This window comes from Malania oleifera, chromosome 2 (genome assembly GCF_029873635.1).
Source record: "Malania oleifera isolate guangnan ecotype guangnan chromosome 2, ASM2987363v1, whole genome shotgun sequence".
Classification (NCBI taxonomy): domain Eukaryota; kingdom Viridiplantae; phylum Streptophyta; class Magnoliopsida; order Santalales; family Ximeniaceae; genus Malania; species Malania oleifera.
In genome coordinates this window covers 39,620,682-39,645,695 of record NC_080418.1, presented here as the reverse complement: position 1 = coordinate 39,645,695, position 25,014 = coordinate 39,620,682, and the positions used below count along the sequence as shown (strand labels likewise).

Genomic DNA, 25,014 nt, shown 5'->3' with positions numbered 1-25,014 from the left:
TAATTCATCTCCCCTATCTCTATCACAAATATATATGTCTCTCATAATGGCCAATGAAAGATCAAATCAATGGGGTATGTGGGTGGATTGCAATGTCAAGTTAGCATTAAAAGTGTGAAAGGAAGAAGGGGAAAGACAACTAGCTTTTTGGGCAAGTCACTACATATGGAATTTGGGGGGGAATTGGAATTGGGAGGGTGGACGAAGCAAAGGCTAGGATTGAGTCGGGCTTGGGCTAATGTGAATTGAGCTAAAACTAGGAATTAAATGAGCTACAAGAATGGGATTTGGGCTAGATTTTTCGAATAAAACTCCAATTGGAGTTCAATTTCAAAATTGAGAATCCGATTGAGCCTTGATTCTAGGGCTTGGATAAAAGTGAGTTTTAGTACATACTTTTGGATTTTCAACTTTTTACGCTTTTTTTTAATTTTAAAATTTTTATTTTGCTAGTGTCCCGCAAACCCAATTTTTCTAATTTGAGACCCATGAAAATTAAGAGGTATCAAAAAGGAAACCATGTTTTACTAAGCGACGCTAGAGACAAAATGGGGTGTCAATAGGCATCATAAAATCATAAATATAATCCATCTTGATCCTATTATTGAGAAGTAACCTTCCATTAATTTAAAGAATGATGACGTATAACTCCCTCAAAATGGAGGAGTAACCTCCCTATTAATAGAAGGTATAATGAAGGTGCAACCCGCTCCAAATTATTGGGTGACTCCTTTATTAATATAGATCATTTAAAAGAGTAAGATAAAAGGGAAGGGCGGGGAAAGGAAGGTAGGAAAGATTTAACATGGCCATACTAATTACATTCTTTCACTATCAACACTGGCTAAAGCATTTGAGAAGGCCATCGGAGGTTAACGAGGGCCTCTTATGCTTTTTTTTTCCCTCAGTTGTTTGTTATTGATAATGAGTTACAAACATGAAAATAGGGAGTTGATTTTTAATGTCAACATACATAAATGTGGTAGAGATTCATTCATACAATTAATACATTGCCCAATATTCAAATAGTTGTGATTGTTAATACTTATTTAAATTAGATATTCAACTATTACGTGTTCACATATAATATAATCTAATATATATATATATATATATATATTGTTTAACTTCCAAATTCTTTATTTGTAAAGTAGCATTAGACCCATCTTTTATTATTATTTTCCAGAGACATTGTGATTATTCTCCAAAATCAATGGAAATAGAGAGGTCTGAGTAGTATTGTGAGATCCATCCTTCAATGATCTTAACCTCGACTTTTCGTTGCATAACCAACCATTCTGGATCAGTGATTTGGTTTGCTATAAGTATATCCAGGCAATGAGATCCTGCAAAATAAAGTTTATATTAAGAGATTTCCAAATTAAGTATATATCATAGTCTCCTAGGTCTTGCATAAGGGAATTTTTTTTATTATTTTGTCTATTTATTTATTATTGTTGTGCAAAATATCAATGCGCAACGAACAAATAAATCGTTTCGAATCAAACAATGTAGAAATCAATAATGAATAATATGAAAATACAATCACACACAAATAATATGGAAAGCAAATAAACACATAATACAATAATTTACGTGGTTCAATAATATGCCTACATCCCCGGGAGCAAGCGGCTGAATTTCACTATCAATCCTCAAACAAGGGTTACAATATTGTTTATATGCTAACCCTACACATACCAAGAACTTAGGAAGTTCCTAAAATACCCCTATAACAATCCTCGGAGGTTTTGCCTATGAATCCCCAACCTACTAATCTTCCCAATTCAAAATTCGAAATCTATGCCAAACAAAACCGTTGACAGTTTCATCAAACCATTGATTAAACCGTTGATTGTTCCTCTTACAGCCTGACTTCCTTGTTTTTCTTCACCATGCTTTCCCTTTGCATGCATTCCACTAAATATGAGCCACATACTCCAACAATATCTACCTTGGTGAATATTCACCCCTTAAGAGAAATACAAAAGCATAACTCGTAGCTCCACCTGGGGTAGTAGGTTGAGACGCCTCCCATCTAGAAATTGAAGACGTTGACCAAGTCCGAGCAATTGTTGAACTTGTCCGTTGTAATAGGATTTGTCAACATATATGTTGCATTCTCATATGTGAGAACTTACTCAAACAATAGTTCCCCAGAAGCAACCAATTTCTTAACTCTAACTATCATAATGCAGCTTAAGTCCACTTACTGAATACCTAGCTCCTTGACCAATCCTCTAACCCACAATGCTTCCTTAGTAACCTCAGCCACTACTATGTACTCCGATTATGTAGTAGATAATGCAACAAGTTACTACACCATGGACCTCCAACAAATAGGCCCTCCCACAAGGGTGAATACGTACCATGTGGTAGACCTCCTATCATTCAACTCCCCCGCATAGTCTGCATTCACATAACCTACCACTAAAGGATCATCCTATTGTCTGCTAAACATAATGCCAAAGTATGTAGTACCCCTCAAGTATATGAGAATCCACTTCACTGCATCCTAATGCCTTCTGCCTAGATTTTAATAGAACATGCTCACCACACTGACAGCTTGTGCCAAGTCTGGTCTTGTACAAACCATATCATATATCAAGCACCCCACTGCACTGACATATGGGACCTTTGACATGCAATGAATATCATCATCCATCTTTGGACACTGGGTGGTAGACAACCTAAAGTGATTCGCCAATGGTGTACTCACCGATTTTGCATTAATATTTTCCATGCTAAACCTCCCCAACACCTTCTCAATGTAGCTCCTCTGAGATAACAACAGTCTCCCTACAGCTCTGTCCTTGCGAATCTCCATCCCAAGAATCTTCCTAACAGTACCCAAATCTTTCATGTCAAATTCTTTATCTCCAAAAGAGATACTATATATTTAAATTTACTGTCCATATATTTAATCTCTAGAATGGGTGAAAAATTATTGCCACAATTTAATATTGTAAATTGGAACCATACTTTTGAATAGTACAAATTTAAACAATAAGTAAATAAAATAATAAGTAACCCCGAAATGGTGAAAATAATATATTATTATCTCATTATTATATCAAATTTTACATTTCGCTTTTCTAAATCACTTTATTATTGTTAATTTATTTAGATGTCAAGCCTAAGCAAAGTTGAGTTTGTTCCCCTTAACATCAAAAGAAACAACTATTTGTCATGGATTCTTCATGTAGAAATCCATCTAAATGCAATGAACTTGAAAAATGCTACTTTAGATGGAAATACCGCATCCCTGTAGGATTGCGCAAAAGCCATGACCTTTATCCGACATCATTTAGAGGAAGAGTTAAAAACGGAATACCTCACTGTTAAAGACTCACTCGTCCTATGGAGAAATTTAAAGGATAGGTTTGACCTTCAAAATATAGTGATTTTACCAAAAGTTCAATATGAATGGTTGCACCTAAGGTTGAAAGATTTTAAAACAGTGAGCGAATATAACTCATATCTACATAAGATTAGTTAAAATCTAAAATTATGTGGAGAAAATATTACTGATGAAGACATGTTAGAAAATTTTTTTACTACCTTCATCCCACTATGTGCTCCTGCACATCCATATGAGAGAGGAAATTTACAATTTTTCCAAACTTATATCATGTCTTCTTGTCATTGACATAATATGAGCTTTTGATAAAGAAATCGCAAACTCGTCCACAACTGGGTTTGACCCCCATTTCCTTGACGTGATATAACAACATCTCATGGTCAAGGACGAGGTCGAAGGTATGGTCGTGTAGTGGTCATAGTCTTGGTTGAATAATTACTACTGGCATTGACGTGGATGTACCAAACCCCAAGAAGAGGGATGACCCCTAGAAGCGGGCAAATGATCAAATCAAAAGCGGCCCAGAACAGTATGAAACTAAATTTTACAGATGGCAGAGGAAGAGGTCATTGGTCCGCTTACCTGTCGTAACATCTAGACACTTGTATCTCTATCGAGCATCTATAAAGAAAAGGAAAAGAGTAAAGAAGTTGAAAGCAATTTTTGCTGATACTGTTGTTTCCAATAGATTTTAATACTGGGCCATCAAACTCTGTATATCTTGAATGTTGTTTTAATTTTCTTATAAATCAAATGAAACAATGATTTAATAATTAAAGTAGCAATATTAAGTTTGAATTTAATTAACCGTATGATAAAAAAATGGGTTTTTAAAAATATGTTTGTTAGTGGGGATTGTCCCTAAAGCTTTGAGCGAGTCTAAGAAGATGCCTATGGAAGAATTTGTTTAGTGACATAGTGCTACACACACACAATTCCTTCGAGATAGAAAAATATTTTCATCATTTAAAAGTATTCCTCATGAATTTAAATACAATATCTGCCTACAAAATATAATTTACGGAGACTCTAGAAGAGCTAATATAAGTTACCCATTGGTACTACTTCTATTAAAAAATCAATGAGCTTTATATTCCAGCTCATGCAGAAGAACTATGTTAATCTTTAAGATTTTAAGACCTCATGGATATCAATATTGGAAACCAAAATAAAGTGCAGCTATTGTTTCTGAGAAGAACAAATTTTAGAAAAATACCAACTTTATCTTCAGGACATATTAATACCAAAAAAAGTGTAGAATCATAACTGTCTTGCACAGAAGTGCATGACCCAAAGTGTTTACACCTTTTGGCAGACATCTTGGACATCTTGGAGATTTACTGATTGCGAAGAATCATTGGGAATTTCATTTGGTCCCTCCACAAATGAACCAGAATATTCTTTTGTCGAGTGATTTTATGTGTATACCTACAACTCAAAGAAATTAATTGTCAAACTATCTATTTCAAAGTAAGTCTTGAATCTCTTAGTTTTCTACAAGAATTCATATGTGATGTAATGCAGACCAATACTTCCACCATCTGATCATTTAGATATTTCATGGGTTTAATTGATGTCAATCTTCTAGATGGCCACATGTTTCCTACTTTCTATTTGTAATATTTGCTTCGCAGACTTCCTTTCTTTCGGCAATTTGATAGGATTATGAGCCCATTTTCCCCTCTCTCCCCGATTTCCAATTAAATCATTTCATTTGGATACTGTTGTGAAATTTTACATCCACAACTTTTGATAACTCTTGCATGCGTTCCACTTGGAAAAACAGACATCGAACATCCATTTGCTCATACCCATACACAAAATGGTTTGCTGAATCTTTTTATTAAGGCTTCAATTCAACTCATTGCTAACCTATGATAATGAGAATCAATTGCCTTCTATCTGTTTGGTGACATGCTTTTCTTTCATGTTGCATAACTAGTCCATATAAGGCTAACTGCTTACTATAAATCTTTCAACACCCATCGCAAGTAGTTTTCAGGCAACAACCTGATATTTCTATTTAGAACTTTTGGTTGTGTTGTATATATTTCCTATTGCCCCTCCCCCTCAAGAATTGCAATGAGTCCTCAACCTAATTTGGTATATATGTTTAGTTTTTTAATTCTCCTTCTATTATTAGATATCCTGAACCTTTAACGGGTGATTTGTTTAAAGCACGATTTCAAGATTGTCATTTTGATGAAACATTATTCCTTACTTAGAGGGAGCAAAATTAGTGCCTAAATCACAGCATGAAATTGAAGGGAATGCCATGAGTTTATCTCATTTAAATTCTCGTACAAATCAAAGTGAACTGAAAGTTAATAAGATTGTACATTTGCAAGGAATTGCAAATCAGTTACCAGATTCTTTTGCTGATACCAAGGCTATACTAAAATCTCACATACCTGCTACAAATATTCCAACATGTATTAATGTCCTTGAAGGATAACAGTCAGCTAATAAACCTAAGCCATAAGTTAAACATGGAACGTCTGATGGTGCAAAAGATAAAACTCCCAGATGGAGAAAACTAAAATCTGTAAACACTCTAGAAGAGGTTACAGAGGTGAATAATCCATTCGACATTCACAAACTCATTTCTCCTAAAAATGAAATCCCTATTATTGAACCTCCCAAAGAGGAATCTCCTAAAGAGAAAATTCCTCCGGAAGAGGAATCTCCTAATTAAAGAGGAAACTCCTGAAGAGACATCCCTTGAAAAGAGATAGATACCTGGAAATAATAATGAGATCTCAATTCATTATACAGGAGAAATGTGGCATAGAAATAAAGTTATTGTCAATAACACATTTGCATATGCAGTAACTACTGACATTACCATAAGTAATAAGGATCCTGAACCTAAATCTATTGATAAATGTCGATATAGAAGTGATTAGTCAAAATGGAATTCAAGAGGCTATCACAGCAGAAATAAACTCTCTATTAAAAATAGAAGTTTGTGGACTTGTAGTCCAGACACTAAGAGATGTCCAACCCGTTAGATAGAAATGGGTATTTATGCGCAAACGAAATGAAAATAATGAAATTACTCAATATAAAGCAAGAGTTGTGGTACAAGGTTTCTCGCAGAAACCCGAAATTTATTATGCGGAGACATATTCTCTTGTAATGGATGAAATCACTTTCAAATTCTTAATTGGGTTAGCAGTCGCTAAACAACTGAGCATACGTCTTATGGACATAGTAACAGTATACCTATATGGATCGTTGGATAGTGAAATTTATATGAAAATACCTGAAGGATTTGAATTGCTTGAAGCAAATCCCAGAAATTTATATTAAGTTAAACTCCAACAATCTTTATACCGATTAAGCCATTTGGATGCATGTGGTACAATCGATTAAGTGAGTACCTTGTGAAAGAATGACTCATAAATGATCTAATTTGTCCATGAGCTTTTATTAAAGGATTAGAATCTGGATTTGCTATAATTGTTATAGCAAATATTGTCTTGGCCTAGAGATTGAACATATAAATGGTAGAGTTATTGTTCACCAATCTAAATATACCGAAAAGGTATTAAGGCAATTCTATGTGGCCAAAGTTCATCCTTTGGGATCTCCAATGATGGTACGATCACTTGATGTCAAGAAAGATCCATTTCGACCTCATGATAAAGGGGAGAAATTATTTAGTCCTAAAGTACCATATTTAAGTGCTATCGGCTCTTTGATGTATCTGGCAAATTGTACAAGACCCGACACTACATTTTCTGTAAATCTACAAGAAAGATATAGATTTGCTCCTACTTGGCGACACTGGAATGGAATTAAAACACATTCTATGATATTTGAGAGGTACATCTGACTTGGGTTTATTCTACTCATTGGATTCCAAATCTAAACTAGTAGGATAAGTAGATGTTGGATATCTATCTGATCTTCACAATGTTAAATTTCAAGCTGGGTATGTATTTCTTTATGGAAAAACTGTTATATCTCGGAAATCAGTAAAATAGACGATTATAGCAACATCCTTAAACCATTCTGAAATACTAGCTATGCATGAAGTTAATAGAGAATGTGTATGGTTCAGATCAATGATTTCACATATCCAAAAAAATTTTGGTTTTCAATCAATCAAAGATATTCCAACAGTTTTATATGAAGACCACGTTGTATGTATAGCTCAACTGAGAGGAGGATACATAAAAGGTGACATAACGAAGCATATGTCTCCAAAATTCTTTTATACACATGAACTTCAGAAGAATGGTGATATAGATGTTCAAAAAATTCGATCAATTGATAATTTAACTGATTTGTTGACCAAAGTTTTGACAACTATAACATTCAAGAAATTGGTTCATCCCATCGAAATGAGACATTTTAAAGATTTTAGCAAAAGGAGTGAATATATGATTGACAACCAAGAGGGAGTATTATAAAATAAAGCATGGTGGTTGTCAATCACATGGTTGACAACCACCTACTCTCCACATGCATCACATGGATGCTCCATCATCCATGTCTTCATTACTCACATAGATAATAATAATATATTAGCATGCATTTAGATCTCAATATGCCTATATAAGAAGTAGATTGAGATGAGAGGTATAGACGTAGAAGAGAATATAACGGATGAAAGAGAAAAGAAATAAGGAAGAGAAGAGAGAAAGAAAAAAGAGAGATATAGAAGGTAAAAGATGATATTTTTGTACAAGGTCAAATTCGTATCACTTTGTAATTCTCCCCTAAAATAGTGAAACTTTGATCCCATCCGCCCGTAAAGTAGGTATATCTGAACCACATAAAAATTCAGTCTCTTCTTCATTTATTTTTTTGCTCATCTCCATTTATTTTATTATTAATTTCTACATAATTTTATAACAGAAAATAATTTAAGATGAAATAATCTAATACATACCATTAATTGTGGAGATGGCAACAACACTATCTGATATATTCTGCAACACCCTATAGCCAACCAAGCAGACATGCAAACAAAAATCATAAATAGTTAGAGCATGTAAGTATTCCATAAAATAATATATCAACACTACTTTTTTTTTTTATGAAAAATATATTGTTTCCACACTAGATTTTTTTTTTTGGACAACCCGAGGACTACAGCCACCATCATGCCACTTTAGACACTATGGGGTGGCACCAAACCCAAGGGGTAAAAGTTGCTCGCCCATTAACGCACCTCTGGTATTTCACCAACATAATGCCTTAAAGGGGAATTGAACCGGTGATCTTGGGATCACCAAAGTCACCCATGACCTTAGTTTCCAAGGTAGATTGATAAGCTTATAAAATTAAACTATCTATTTTAACAACATTGTATACATCTTTTTCTTTCTTATAATTTTAAAGTTACCCGCCAATGCTGTAAGGGTCTCTTAGCCCATTCGAGAAAATAATGTTACTTCCAAACCTTTGGAGAACCAACTTTATATCCTGTAGAGCATAACAATTTTTCGAAATGATATGATAAAATAAGGTTACATAAGAATTAAATATATATGGAAACATTATAAATTAACATATAACTTATAAATATGGATAAAGAAATATACATACATGACCTCCATAATAACTTGTCACCCAATGAGGGCGGGGAGGGATACCATAAGATTTGTTACAGTCCTCAATGAAGCTACTAAGATTAAATGGGGTTGGTGGAGAGAACATACTATCTTTTTCAGTAGCAAAGTCAAAGGGCATCACCATTTCGCTACAAGTCTATGTAAAAGAAACATAATCAGTCATCATCAACTATATTTAGTTAAATGCAAGCATAATTCTTATTGAATTAATTAAGTACTCCCACAAGCCATTTCTTTCAAATAAAATTATTAATCTAAAAAAAGAAAAGTGCAATTTCTTGGCAGTGAAAAATAAGGAAATTTTAAAAGTTGATGAAAGAATTAGGTCACCTGCCATTGCCAACCCAAGGATGTTTCTGTTGGCGGAGTAGTTGTGTGATAGCATGATCTGTTCCCAATATAAGCGACTAATCCAGCAAATATCCTACTGAGAATATCAGTTTGCTGGGATCCTCCATCAATACCTGAACATATCCTGTTAACTGGGTAGTATGGCGGACGATCATATTGCGCTGCCACTTCATATATACCGACCATGTAGTTCATCAGCTCTGAAGAGTCGTTTAAAGGGCTGATCCACAAAGCCACAGATAGTTACAAAAATTAAATCTATATGTATACTTGTATTATATATATAAGTCAATGGCAGAGATTGTATAGTTACGAGCATGTTCTAAATTTCCTGGTGAGGAATGAAAGACCATCAGGCGTAGAGCCTATTTGTTGGATTTGAGTCCATGATGCACGTATAGTCTCGTAGCAACTCTCACTAGTTTCCTGCATGCATTATATGTGCTCGCCTTGTTAGTCTTCACGCCAAGCAGATTTCATGCATGTGGGCATGGTTTAAAATAGCATAAAAGCAACTCACCTAAGTTCCAAAATGCTCTTGAAAGATAAATTTCTATTTAGATTATTAAAATATTTTATTATAAGATATATATTTTATATATTTATTATATATCCGTTTAAAATAATTAATGTTCTATAATATATATATATATATATATATATATATATATATATGTGTGTGTGTGTGTGTGTGTGTGTGTGTGTGTGTGTGTGCATGTAAAGTCAATTAAACCAAAATTAGATAAAATTACATTTACAATTTCTAATATTTAAAGTTTGAACTTGAAGAAAAAATTTTCTATTTAGCTAGAAAAAAAAAAAAAACTAAAAATAATATAATAATTTAATAAAAATACAAATAAAGTAAATTATTTTATGACAAAACTATCCCTAATTTTCAAAGCAATACAAAATATTTTTAAAAGAAAATAAATTCTACCAAAATTAGATAAATAAATTTATAAAATTTATTTTAGATATATTAAAGTTTGAACACAAAAAAGAATGTATACACACATCATATATAAAAATAGAAATATTTTAAATGATGCGGACAAATAACATTATTATCTTTTATAAGTAAGACAAGTATTAAAAAAAAAAGGTAAATTCGATAATACTATATAAATATATGTTTAAAACCTTTATTTTAAACAGGTCAATGTTGAATCTAATAAAATCCATTTCATTCAAAAAATAAATAAATGAATTTAATGGTATTATAAATGTTAAATAAAATATATATACCAAAATAAAATAGGTAAATTTCTTGATTTCTTCTAAAATTATTATGAAGTATCTAACATCATTAAAATAAATAGTGATATAATTTCTGAAAGATTAATTTAAGAAATGAAATTGCGGACCTAGAAGTATCCTCCAAACAATAAATTTAAAAATTTTAAAAAAAAAATCATTAATAATTGGTTGGTAAAAAAAAAAAATAGCAGCAATAAAATTTTTTCTAGAAAATTACAACTAAAAATTGTAATAAACTTACTAGTATTTTCATGGAAAAAGTCATATATTGATATTCTTTTAGAATAAGACCTAATTACTTATAATTTTTTTTGTCTATAATGCTTTGTAATATTTCAAATAATCTTAATTTGAGCATTCATGTCATATTACATCTTGCATTTTTTTTTTTTTATACTTTTCATGTCATATTCTTTTAGAATAAGAACTAATTACTTATATATTTTTTTTCTATAATGCTTTGTAATATTTCTAATAATCTTAGTTAGAGCGTTACTGCCACATTATATCTTGTATTTTTAATACTTTTTGTGCCCCTATATTACAAGATGTTTCATGGTATCTCATCCATATTTGTATTTTTTAATTTTAAAAGTATTAATATTTATAAATAACTTCAAAAATTCAAACTTTAATATTTGTCAACTAAATTATGATGAATACATTTTTTATCTTTTTTAAAAAATATATCTGAAAATTTTCTTAAAAATTATAAAAATATTTCATGCGGCATTACTCATATGCAATCACATTCAATATATGTGTATGTTGATTAGCTTATACGAAATATATGCTTAATAAACTATAGATGATTGCTATTACTTTAAAATCTTTGGTTACAATTGAAGAATATCCATTGTGTGGTGTGATGTCGTCGAACCACAGGATAGGCGCTGATGAGGCTAGAGCTCCGAGGGCAATGTGGGGATACTTGAGCCGAAACCATGATGCAAGCACTGAAAAAAGTAAGATTGAAAAAAATGATGCGCGTTTTTTTAATTATTGAATCGTGCTTATCCTTTCTGTGCATATCAATTTGTGTATCTGATTGTGAGTTTAGTCGATTAAATCAAAAGGTTAGGATTTGTCGTAACTCACTTCCACCATAAGATCCTCCGATGACAATTGTTGGAGACTTTTTTGCATTTAATGTTTCTTTAAGATATGTGAGCACTTCCGCATAATCTGCTATAGCTTGAGCAGAGTTGAAATAACCTCGAATAGTAGCATTTTTCAAGACCTCTTCAATCGATTTAAAGGGTCTGGAATCCCCATAAAGTCGATGCTGACAAGTGACAAAGTAAATCTCAAAATAAGATTCCAATGATAAATGATGGAGCTGAAATTATAGGAATTAATTTCAACTATAATAAATGGCAAATAATATTACTCAATCTTTAATTAACTATGAAAATTAAAGATGTATAAATAGAACTTGATAAAATATGATAAATTATTAGGTTATACACCCTAATCACGTCATATTTTCGACTACCAATCATATTTCTAGATTTTAAATGATTTTGATTTCAAAAATTAAATGTCTAGTTCAAGCTTTTCTAAAATCACTCTAGGTCATTCAAAATCTAAAGTTATGATAAGTTATTTATGTAGACATTCCATTTTTTTGGGGGCATTGTACAACAAAATCAAACCATTGCAATGCTCCGTTTTTTTTTTTTTTTTCCATTTGTTTAAAAATCTAGCAAATTTCAATTAAAAATTAGGATTTTAGTAAAATATTGAGATTCTTAATATAAGCAATTACCAAGGGGTCAAGAAATCCCTCTCTCCTCTTATTGTTTAAAATTCGCTCACATCCCTTGTTGCCACTTCACTAAGTGACATAAAATCTAAGTTGTTTTTTTTAGTTTCGTTTCTCACACTATGTTATTTGTGGCTCTTATACTTTTATTTTGATAAGCAAAGAATGAAGGAGGAAAAACATGAAGGGGGCAGCACAACATGACTCGTCGACGAAGGGCCTATGCTCGTCAATGAGGGAACAACAGAGGTTTGTCGACGAAGGTTCTGAAGTTTGTCGACGAATAATTACCGAGAGCAGGAAATTTTAGACTTTTGACTTCGTTGATAAAAGTCTTGTATTCGTCAACGAAGGTTCTTCTTTGTCTCGTTGACGAAGCCCTGTGTTCGTTGACGAGAGGCGCCTAGTTTACGACAGTTTGTCTGAATTTTTTAATTTTGAACGTTGGGTGGTTGGGCAAATGGGAGGAAACCTCCAAGAAAACTCTATATATGTCATCTGGGCATATTTTGAGAGTGAGAGTGATCATTATTGAAGTGTATTGTGTACATTGTGATTTTTATAGTGAAATTTGTCTGCCTTTTGCTTACATGGATGTCGGCTTTGCCGAACCACATAAATCTTTGTATTATGGTTCCTTTTTTGTGTTTTTTATTTCTTGTTGTTTATTCTACCATGCATTTTCATTATACGATCCATATCACAACAAATTGGTATTAGAGAAGTTGTTGTTATGACATCAAGATCGTCTTCTACAAGATTTGACATTGCCAAATTCGATAGAACTGGAAACTTCGGTTTATGGCAGTGGAGAGTGAAAGATATTCTTGTGCAACAAGGAATAGATGAGGCAGCATGGTTAGATTTGAAAGCAAAGGCAGCGTCGACAATACGCTTGTGTTTAGCCAATGAAGTTCTCTATCGGGTGATGGAGGAGGATTCTCCAACGGCTATTTGGCAAAAGTTAGAAAGTCGGTATATCTTTAAATCCGTCAATAACAAACTTTTTCTTAAGTAGCGTTTATATTGGCTTAATATGGTAGAAGGATCTAGTCTAAATCAACACATCAATGAGTTTAATCAAATCATAAGTGATCTTGTGAGAGTTGATGTGAAGTTTGATGAGGATGATAAGGCTTTGATGCTGTTAAATTCTTTGCCCTCAACTCATACCTACGAGAATCTTGTGACCACTCTTATGTGGGGAAAAGAAACACTTGAATTGGAAGAGGTAACAAATGCTTTGTTACATTTTCATCAAAGTTTGAAAATGTGATGAAGGAGAAGGACTTGTGGTAGACGGTAGTAATGAGCGAGGCAAAGGAAAGTTTAAAAATGGGTCTAATCAGAAATCTCGAAATCAATCCAAGAAGAAGAAGGAAATCCGATGTTATAAATGCGTTAAAAAAGGGCATGTGAAACCAGAGTGTCCGAATTGGAAGAAGGGAAATGCTAATTTGCATGAGAGGATTTCTAAATCTGTGAATGTTATTCAAAAAGAGGATTCAGTGGATGGTGATGTTCTATCAGTTTCAGCGGAGTTGAACAATCTAACGGACTCTTGGATACTTGATTCAGCATGTTCTTATCACATGACTTCAAACAAGGAGTGGTTCAGCACTTATAGGTTAGTAAATTCTGGATCAATTCTTATTTGGTAATGTTGCTTCTTACAAGATTGTTGGCATAGGAAATGTAAAGACAAAAATGTTTGATGGTGCTATATGAACATTGTGTAATGTAAGACATATACCTGAGTTAAGAAAGAGTTTAATATCTCTTGGTACTTTGGATTGTAATGGCTTTAATTACAAGTACAATGGTGGAGTCTTGTCGGTATGGGAAGGTAATCAGACTGTAATGAAAGGGTAGAAATTGGATGGAAATATTTACACATTGCAGGGTACTATCGTTGTAGGTGGAGTTGCAACCATGGATGCTGAATTAGATGAGACCATCTTGTGGCATATACGTCTGGGGCATATGGGAGAACATGGCATGAAAGAACTACACAAGAGCAAATTATTGAAAGGTTTGAAAATGTGTCAGTTGGAATTTTGTAGGTTTTGTGTTCTTGGAAAATATAATAGGGCAAAATTCAGATAAGCTACTCACAAGACAAAAGGAATTCTTGACTATATACATTTAGATGTTTGGGGGCCAGTTAGAGTTGCATCAAAAGGTGGACATGTGTACTATGTTAATTTCATTGATGATTTCTCACGAAAGGTTTGGGTTTACTTCATGCATCACAAATCTAGTACGTTTGCTAAGTTTAAGATTTGGAAGGCTAAAGAGGAAAACTTGACAGAGAGGAGAATCAAATACTTAAGGTCGGATAATGGGATCGAGTATGCTGATTCTTGGTTTATGGAATTTTGTGCAGAGCAGGGCATCAAGAGACATTTTACAGTTCGCTGGACACCTCAGTAAAATGGTGTGACAGAATGGATGAACTAGACTCTTGCTAATAGGGCTCTGTGTATCAGATTGAATGCATGGCTACTGAAGAACTTCTGGGCTAAGGCAGTTAGTATGACTTGTTTTCTGGTTAATCGATCACCAAGGGCATCACTAGCGGATAAAGTGGCAGAAAAGGTTTGGACAGAAAATGCAGTAGACTACTCTAAATTAAAGGTATTCAGGTGTTCAGACTATGTCCACGTGTCTAGTGATGAGAGGTTTAAGCTTGAACCGAAGTCTCATTATTGCATCTTCTTAGGATATCCAGAGAGTGTGAAGGGGTGTAAACTGTGGGACTCGGTGGCAAACAAGGTGGTGATCAGTAGAGATATAGTCTTTAATGAGAAGGTTATGTGAAGCATACTTAAGAGTTAGATGAACATAAACAAGTGCCAAAAAGCTGGGGCAATGATGAACATGTTGTGCAGGTGGAGTTGGAAGCTCAGGGCAATGAAAATGATCATGGTCCCATGGTTGTAGGGAGCTTTAGCTTGAGAAATCAGCAAGTTGACGATATTCCTATACGGGATCCAAATGCATCATCAGGCCTCCGTCAAGGTATTATTTTGATGATTTAGTATCTTATGCTTTCCTTACTTGTTGCAACGATCTAACTTCTTTTCAAAGGGCAGTGCACGACCAAGAGAAAGATAGTGGATGAGAGTAATAATTGAGGAAATGGAACCACTGCATAAGAACAAAACTTGGGAGTTGGTGGAGGTTCCAAATGGGAAGACACCGATTGGGTGCAAATGGGTGTACAGGAAGAAGGAGACAATATCAGAAAATGAAGGAAATAAATTCAAGGCACGGTTGGTGGCAAAAGGATATTCACAAACGAAAGGGATATATTATGATGAGATCTTTTCTCTAATGGTCTGACATACTTCTATCAGAATTGTGTTGGGGTTGGTAGCTTATTACGATCTTCATTTGGAAAAAATGGATGTGAAGACGATGTTTCTTCATGATGACTTGGAGGAACAAATCTACATGGTACAAACGGAGGGATTCATTTAACTAGAAAAAGAAAATTTTGTTTGCAGGTTGTAGAAATCTCTTTATGGCCTAAAATAGTCTCCAAGGCAATCGTATAAACGGTTTGATTCGTATATGATGAAGATTGGCTACAAATAGTGTGAGTATGATTGCTGCGTTTGTATGAATAAACTGGAGGATGGTTCTCTTGTTTTTTTGTTATTGTACATCGATGACATGTTGATAGCTACAAAGGATTTAACTGAGGTGAATCATGAAATAAGGAATAGCTTCCCAAGAGGGGGGATGAATTGGATTCTTTTTAATTTTAACAATTTTTAAGCTTTTGATTTTAATATCCGGAAAACAAAATATATAAATGATAATCACACCTAAAGATACTGAAATATAAATTTACAAGTCAATTAATGAAATCAAAGTAATTCAATCACTCAACCAAGAATATTAGAGCATTAGTTGATTTCCCTGTAAGATTTTATAATGCACCTCTCTTAATCAAGATTTCCGCAGATTAACCAACGTACTTCCTTTTTGGGTTTCCGCAAATGGTTAACCAAAACGTACTTTCTAAATATCAAGTACCTTTGTTTCTTTCTCACTTAAAAACCTACAACCTATACTTTTAAACCATACAATGATAACAAATAAAGAATATAAAGTAAAGCAGAGAGAAAGAGACAAGAATTTTTACGAGGTTCGACTTCAACACAGCCTACGCCCTCACCCTTGGAAAAATACCAAAGGATTCCACTATATCAGTTCTGTTACCACGTGGAACAACACCTTTTTACAACCACCCTTTCTATTAGGCTAGAGTCTGCCTCTCCAAATGGCAATCTCTCGTTTGGTCCAATGATTTAACAACCCTGTATCATCTAAGAATCAAGATAAAGAGTTTTTGTGTACAAAAGAAAACTCTCATAATAGAGTAAATTAGTACAATGATCAACACAATGATACTTCAAGGTAATTCAAATATAAAAAATTTGAGGCTCAATACTTAGTATGAATTACCAAATAATTTTCAAAGAAAATGAAAGATTTTGAGTTTTGAGAGCTTTGCTTCAAAGTATAAATCGATAGCAAATCATAAATTTAAGCACAAGAGAGTTTTAGATCCTTTGAGAATTTTGAATACTTGAAGATTGCTTGATCTAAAAACCTTTGAAAAGTTGCTTAATCTAAAAACTTTGAAAGTCACTTGATCTAAAAACCTTTGAAGATTGTTGGATCTAAAAGCTTTTGAAGATTACTAGATCTAAAAACATTTGAAGATTGCTTAATTTCAAAAACCTTTGAATATTGCATCAATAATGATCATTTGAAACCTTTGAAGATTTTAACTATTTATAGATGTTTTAGAAGCCATCCATTACTCCCAAAGATTCCTAAAAATCATTTCCAAGTATTTGAAATAAATATGTTCAAAAACGTAGTTTAAAAAATCTTCCCGTTGAGAGATTTAATGTCAATGTTCGAGTGGCAGTCGCCTGCCACGACTTGACAGTTGCTTGTGACAGAGCAAACTCTCAACATAAAATGCTGGCAGTCGCCTGCCAAAACCAACGTAGTCGCCTGGATTGTTCACGAAGGCGCCTGACAGGTTTAGGCAGTCGCCTGTTTAGCTACTGACTTTTTGAAAAACCTTCTATTTAATTTGGCAATCGCCTGCCTTATTATGGCAGTCACCTGGCCCTTCATTATTTCAAAAAATTTTCTTTTCTCAAACCCTTTCTTTTTATTGATTATAAAGATATTCTTTAGAGTATATATATATAAAAATATATTTTTGAATTTCTAAGAGCTTCAAACCACTTTATACTTGAAATTAACTTTGAAGTACTTACATTTAGAATATCCTTGACCCAAACACGACCTGGCCCGCCTTCCAACTCACGTGCAGCCGCCGACACGCGGCACGTGCAGAAGCTGCCATGTGGCCCTTCTAGTAAGTTTTGACGCCATTAAATTGGCCGTTAAGTTAAACAGGCCCAATTTAAACCACTTGAACTTCTTGTAGCCCGTTCAGTGATTTTTGAACCAATTCTTTGCAAGCCAAAATTGGTTCCTAAGGTTTTTCAACCTTCTGAACACATTGGTGGCATTAGATTTGCCAAAACCAACCCCCAACTCTCTATTTTTTATATATTAAATTCAATGGTGAACAATGCTACCCAAGCGGTCATTCCAAAGTTGACCCGAGAAAATTATGACAACTAGTCTATTCAAATGAGGTCCTTCTAGGTGCTCAGGATGTCATGACATCATTGAAGATGAGTACAGAGAGAGCCCATCAAAATATGCCGAAATAGTTATGTCCGATGCTCAAAGAACGACCTTGCGAGTCGATCAAAAGAAGGATTGCAAGGCGAAGTCCAGAATCTACCAAAGCCTTGATGAGACCACATTTGAAATCATCGCTTCCGCCAAGACATCCAAAGAAGTTTGGGACTCTCTCCATCGAACACACAAAGGTGCAGACAAATTAAAGAAGATTCGTCTTCAAACATTGCGAGGTGATTTCGAATCTTTAAAAATGAAATCTACTGGATCTATTGCTGACTACTGTACATGAGTTATGATAATATCAAATTAGTTGAGAAGAAATGGAGAGACTCTCAATGAAGAGAGAATTTGTGAGAAAATTTTGCGATCTATAGATCCAAAAATGGTTATATAGTTGTGACCATGGAAGAAACACAAGATTTGGAAACCATGTCTGTAGAAGAACTTGTGGGCTCACTCCAAGCCCATGAGCAGAAAGTCAATAGAAGGGGTGATGATAAAGCACTGGAGCAAGCCCTCCAAAAAAAGTTGTCCCTCACTACAGATAGATATGACAAAGGGGGGACATCACAGCAAGGAAGAGGACGAGGCCGGGGATCTCATGAAAAAAATTATGGAAATTTTGACTCCAGAGGAGGTGGCAGAGGCAGAAGAGGTCCCACTAGAGAGGGACGAAATCAACAGAATTATACCCCACGAGGCAGAGGACAAGGAAGAAGAGGATGATATAATAATCGTTCGAACGTAGACAAAAGAAACAATCATTACTACAACTACCATAAGTACAAACACTACAACAATGAGTGCAGAGGTAATTTCCAAAATCACGAAATAAATGAAAATGGTAACTTTGCAGAAAAGGAGAAAGCCGAAGGAGAATCATTGATGCTAATGGCACACAGTTCAACCTACCAGGACCAAAATGTTTGGTACCTTGACTTTGGAGCCAACAATCACATGACTGGAAGAAAGAATCTATTTAATGAACTTGATGAGAAAGTTCAGTGAGAGACATCATTTGGTGATCTCTCTAAAGTCCCAATTCAAGGAAGGGGAAATGTCCTTATCAAGAGGAAGGATGGAGACCACGCTTTTATCTCCAACGTGTACTATGTGCAAGCCATGAAGACCAATATACTTAGTCTTAGACAGCTCATGGAGAAAGGCTACCGAATTAGTCTTAAAGATAAGCAGATGGCGATAACAGACGCTCGAGGTAAGCTCGTTAATCGAGTAAAAATGGCAAAGAATCGAATGTTCCCTCTCGCCATCCAACATAATATGCCAAGGTGTTTAAGTGCTATCATCAAAGACAAATACTAGTTATGACATCTAAGGTATGGGCATCTGAATTTTGAAAGTTTGAAACAATTGGGAAGCAAAAAGATGGTGAAAGGCTTACCTAACATCCACCACCCAAATGTGATATGTGAAAGCTGTGTTTTGAGCAAACAACACAAAAATAGCTTTGGAGAGCAAGCTGACTAGAGATCTACCATGTCGCACCAGCTAGTACACACAGACGTGTGTAGTCCATTGAGACCATTTTCAAATGGATAGAATTGATACTTCCTCACCTTTATCGATGACTAAAGTAGGAAGACTTGGGTCTACTTCTTGAAAAGGAAGTCAGAGGTGTTCGACAAGTTCAAAGAGTTCAAAGATCTTGTGGAGAAATAGAGTGGTTATCGCATCAAGTCACTCCGGTAAGACCAAGGAGGAGAGTACAAGGATGAAGCTTTCCTAGAATTCCTTAGGCAACAAGGGATTCAAATACATTTCACATCGACCTACACTCCCCAGTTGAACTGTGTAGCTGAAAGGAAAAACCGCATAATCCTTAACATTGCCAGGAGCATGTTAAAGGATAAGAATGTGCCGAAGAGTTTTTGGGCAGAAGCAGTGTCATGTGCAATCTATCTACTCAACCGATGTCCTACGAAGAGTCTTGATACAAAGACACCACATGAAACTTGGAGTACTCACAAGCCTAGTGTGAATCATCTTAGGGTGTTTGGTTCCATAGCCTACGCCAAGATCCCAAAAGCAAGAAGGACAAAGTCGGATGATAAAGGAGAGAAGTGTATCCTTGTTGGATACGGTGACAGCACAATGGGATATCAACTCTACAATCCCATCAACAAGAGAGTCATTTATAGTCGAGATGTTATTTTTGAAAAAAATGAATGCTGGAAATGGGACCAAGCTGAATCGTCCAAAGATACGGAATTGACACTTGAAGGAAAAGAACCTACACAGACAAGAGAAGTGGCTATCGAGTAACAAGTTCCCGAGCTAGAGAAACCTCCACATGATTTATCACAGAGGAATGAAGCTCCATCACCAATTGAGTATGAAATCTCAGACATGAGACCTAGAGGAGCTCGAAATCTAGTTGACCTATATGAAACTACAGAACCAATAGAAGAGTATGTTACTCTACTGTCTGTTGTTGACCAGTGACCCGATTAGCTTTGAAGAAGCTAACGAAGAAGATAAATGGAGAAAAGCGATGGATGAAGAGATTCAATCCATCGAGAAGAACAAGACTTGGGAGTTTACAAATCTCCCGAAGGGCCGCAAAACTATTGGTGTGAAATGGGTCTACAAGACCAAGAGGAACGCTTACGGAGAAGTTCTGAGATACAAAGCAAGACTTGTCGTCAAAGGTTACAAGAAGAAAGAAGGGATTAACTATGGAGAAATCTTTGCCCTAGTTGCCAAGCTTGAAACTAACTGATTACTAATTTCACTATCAGCACAAAATGGATGGAAGATTTACCGGCTGGACGTGAAATCAGCATTTCTCAACAGTTTTCTGGAAGAAGAGATTTGTCTCGATCAACCACCTGGATATGTGAAGAAGGGCAAAGAAGATAGAGTGTACAAGCTGAAGAAAGCACTCTATGGTTTGAAGCAGGCACCTCGTGCGTGGACCATGAGGATTGATGACTACTTCCAGAAGAATGGATTTGAGAAGTGTCCCTATGTTAATGCGCTATACATGAAGATGGAGATAGATGGAAGCATGCTAATTGTCTGCCTATATGTTGCAGATCTGATCTTCACCGGCAACAATCTAGAGATGTTTGCCATTTTCAAAAGGAGCATGGTCAAAGAATTTAAAATGAAGGATATTGATTAGATGGCTCTTTTCCTTGACATAGAAGTCATGCAAAGCGAGAAGGGAATCTTCATCTCTCAGAGCCACTATGTAAAAGAAGTACTGAAGAAGTTTGGGATGGACAAATGCAACCCTATGACAACTCCGGTTGAAACAAGATTAGAATTGAGAAAGAATGAGAAAGGAGATGTTAACCCCACATACTTCAAGAGTTTGGTTGGAAGCTTGAGGTATTTGACGTGCACGAGACCAGACATACTCTATGGAGTTGAACTTGTCAGCAGGTACATGGAGACTCATAACCAGTCGCACTTGAATGCAGCGAAAAGGATACTCCGATATGTCAAGGGTACATCACTGATGGTATGTTCTATTCATCAAAAGGTGATTGCAAACTTATCTACTATTTAGATAGCGATTGGGGGAGAGATCTTGATGAAAGAAAAAGCACAACGGGATTCACATTTTTCATGGGAGATACAACGTTTACATGATCATCAAAGAAGCAACCCATCGTAGCACTATCATCATGTGAAGCTGAGTATGTTGCTGTCAGCTCAACTGTTTGTCATGGTATATAGATTAGGAATATACCGAAGTATTTGAGATTTCTTCAAGATAACCCCACAGAAGTCTACATCGACAACTGATCAACGATGTACTTGCGAAAAATCCAGTTTACCATGAAAGAAGCAAGCATATTGATATTCGGTATCATTTTATCAGGGAGTATGTCAAGAATAAAGAAGTGGAGTTGATATCTTGCAGAACATATGATTAGATTGCTGACATCTTCACAAAACAACTCAGGAATGATATTTTTGTAAGACTGAAGACAATGCTCGCAGTGACAAAGCTAGGGGAGTCAAGTTTAAGAGGGGATGTTGAAAAATTAAACTTGACTCATTGACAGTCATTTCTGTTGACATTAGAGATCGGCACGCAACCTACTCCACCTACCAGCCCACCTCCGTTGAAGATTAATTCTCACCATAGTTGATTATACTGTTGTATGATTTGCTATAAATGGATATGTGTGTGTGTGCAATGTATTATGAGGTGTTGAGGGAGTGAATAACTAGTGAGCGAGAAAGAGAGTTATTTTTGAAGTCCTCTGTATTTATTTTCATATTGAATTACATTGTTTCTACAACTGATTCTCACTAAGTTTCAGTCACAACCACTTGCTGAGTGTCCCCTCCACCGATCAAAGACTTCCTTTGGATCAAGGATGTTATTTGGGAAAAATATTTTATTTCTATTTCAAATACTCTTCAAAATAAAATTTTTCTCTAACATAATTAAAATTTCCTAAATCAAATGTAATCATTTGATTTTTATTTTAATTTTAAATCACATTAGAATAAATTTTACACAACTTTAATTTTACACATTATTAATATTTCATTTTTTTTATATTTTTAAATCATATTAGAATAAATTTTCATTTTTAGTAGTATTCGGTACAAAGGGAAAATATAAAGGTAAATAAATTTCTTGTTCTTTTCTTTTCTTTTCTTGTCCTATCCAAAATATTTGATCAAAACAGATCCTAAGTAAATATGAATTACTTTTTTCTTCAAAGAAACCAAAGGAAAGCTTTTTTTTTTTTTGTTAATATCATGCACGGCACCATATAAATTATGGAATATATTTAAACAATTTATTTCTCAAAAAAAAAAAAACAAATCTCCCTACCATGTGTAGCCTAATAATCAGTGCGTTCATCACTGAGATTTGATGCTATGTTATGCATACAATTAGGGAGAACCAAGAGAAAACTGTGAAGATGAGGATGAAGGGAAGAATGTGGAGTTTGATTCTTACCTCTATACAAACAAGAAGAGCCTGAAAATGTCTAGCATTATCTGAGAGAAACCCAATAGAAGACATATCTTCATCCAGCGGTGCTTCGGACCCGAAATAAACAAAGATGGGAGCATTGGCCGCTGCACCGCCCCAATACTCTGTATTCGTCACATATTTTTGTGGAAAAGTTGTATAGCTTTCTGGATTATAATTGAAGTGATCGAGCGTTTGGTTGTAGAAAAAAGTTTTAAAATCGCTCGAAGAAGATGCAGATGGTACAACTTGGGGATAACGCAGGATTTCTTCTCGTATTGCTACGCCGAGTCTTGGCAGATTGAATGATGGTTTCATATGAGCAGAGATTGAGGAAAGCAGCAATAGTAATATTGACAGGCATGGAGCCGAAAGCACGAGGGTATTCATATCATATGTTGCATACGATGCTTTTTTATGACTGGGTATTTTCTGCTTCAAAGATCATACATATATATATATATATATATATATATACAGAATGTTGTATGAAAATTGAAAAACAAAATGATGGGTTCTCCCCTAAATTTGTGGGCAAGAGGCAGTAAATTCCGACAAATTTATTATCTAATTCTAGAAGAAAGCACAAAGGGTGAAAATGTATAGTGATTTTGATAAACTTTTTATACGAACAATTTACCCCTCTATTAAGGCTGTTTTTAATGGTATGTTGTGCTTCCCTTGGTTTTCAAAATGCACCAAAAAAAAAAAAAAAATGAACTTCCAAAACGAAAAGGAACATAAAAACGGTTATCATTTCATTCTTCCAAATATTTTACAATATTAGTTAATTCTCCCACAAATGTATTAGTTAAATTCATTAAAAAAGCTCTCGTGAATTTTGATGTAGAATAGAGCAAAACGGGGAGAAGGGGGGGGGGGGATTATGTCCGTAACAGCCGAAGCATAGTTCAACAAGTATTGTCCCGCAAACCCCACGGGCATGGCGTGGTGGAAGGACGCTGGCACGTAAGACAGAGGATCGTGTATTCAATTCCTGGTTGATACACTCAAGGCACCTCGAACGAAGTTCTTTTGACGGTAAACTAAGATGGGTCCTAAGTCTCAAATTTGACGAACGTCCAACTGGCGAATGGAAATCGTGACCGCATCCGAATTTTTAGAGAGACGCATCAGGGGGAAGGTCGTCGACCCATGGGCTTGGTGCCAGCAAAGGTGGAGAGCGTCGATGAGGAGGAGTTCCCATGTAAATCAAAAAAAAATATTGCCCCACAAGCAAAAATGTATAACCCAATTTAGTGGTTAATTCATTAAGCATTAAAATTGAAACTTGGTGGGACGTGCGTCACCATCAAGTTTTTTCACCTCATTTTTCTTTTCTTGTCTTTTTTTTTCCTCCCTTTCTTTTTTCTCTTTATTTCTTGATTCCTGAACCAGAGACTTAACTAAGCGTAGACACACAACGTTGGATGTCATTTTTTGTGTGTCTGCAGAGGGCCTCATGTGAGCCCCACTAATTTTAATATTTTTCTAGCAATTGCAAGACCCACGCAAGCCCCATAATTTTTTTTAAACCTTTCTTATCTCTTTTCCCCTCGTTTCTCTCTCAACAAGGGTCCAAGTGATCCCCACTAATTTATAATAGTTTTTAAATTTATTCTTATAACTTTTTTCTTTTCGATCCCACGCGACCCCATTGAATTCCTCTCTCTATATTGATTCCATTAATTTTGTAAAAAAATATTTTCAAAATCATCAACTTTCTATCACTTTCTTTTTCAATACTTTTATATTATAAAATTAACTCAAATTATTACTAAAAGTATATTATTAATTTTAATTATTTTATGTGTTTCAACGTAATGTTTGATTTCATGCCAAAATGATATATTGTTTCAATTTTGTATTGTTCAAGTTTTCTGTTAACCGTGGAAGTTAGGCAGATAAGTTTTTGTCATAATTTAGTAGCCAATGCTTGACCCGTAACCCTACTAAAGTCTATGATAATTTAATTTAA

At 34.7% G+C, this 25,014-nt stretch overlaps 1 protein-coding gene across 1 annotated transcript; it reads right to left on the bottom strand.

Moving 5' to 3' along the window:
• Window positions 1-1,197: 1,197 nt before the first annotated feature.
• LOC131148139 (uncharacterized) lies at window positions 1,198-23,426 on the bottom strand. Its single transcript, XM_058097877.1, has 9 exons — window positions 23,022-23,426; window positions 11,656-11,842; window positions 11,380-11,513; window positions 9,611-9,723; window positions 9,277-9,517; window positions 8,921-9,082; window positions 8,718-8,797; window positions 8,262-8,311; window positions 1,198-1,346 (listed from the first exon to the last, which is right to left on the bottom strand). The coding sequence occupies exons 1-9, from the start codon at window positions 23,424-23,426 to the stop codon at window positions 1,198-1,200; spliced, it is 1,521 nt and encodes a 506-aa protein (XP_057953860.1).
• Between the last annotated feature and the right edge of the window lie 1,588 nt (window positions 23,427-25,014).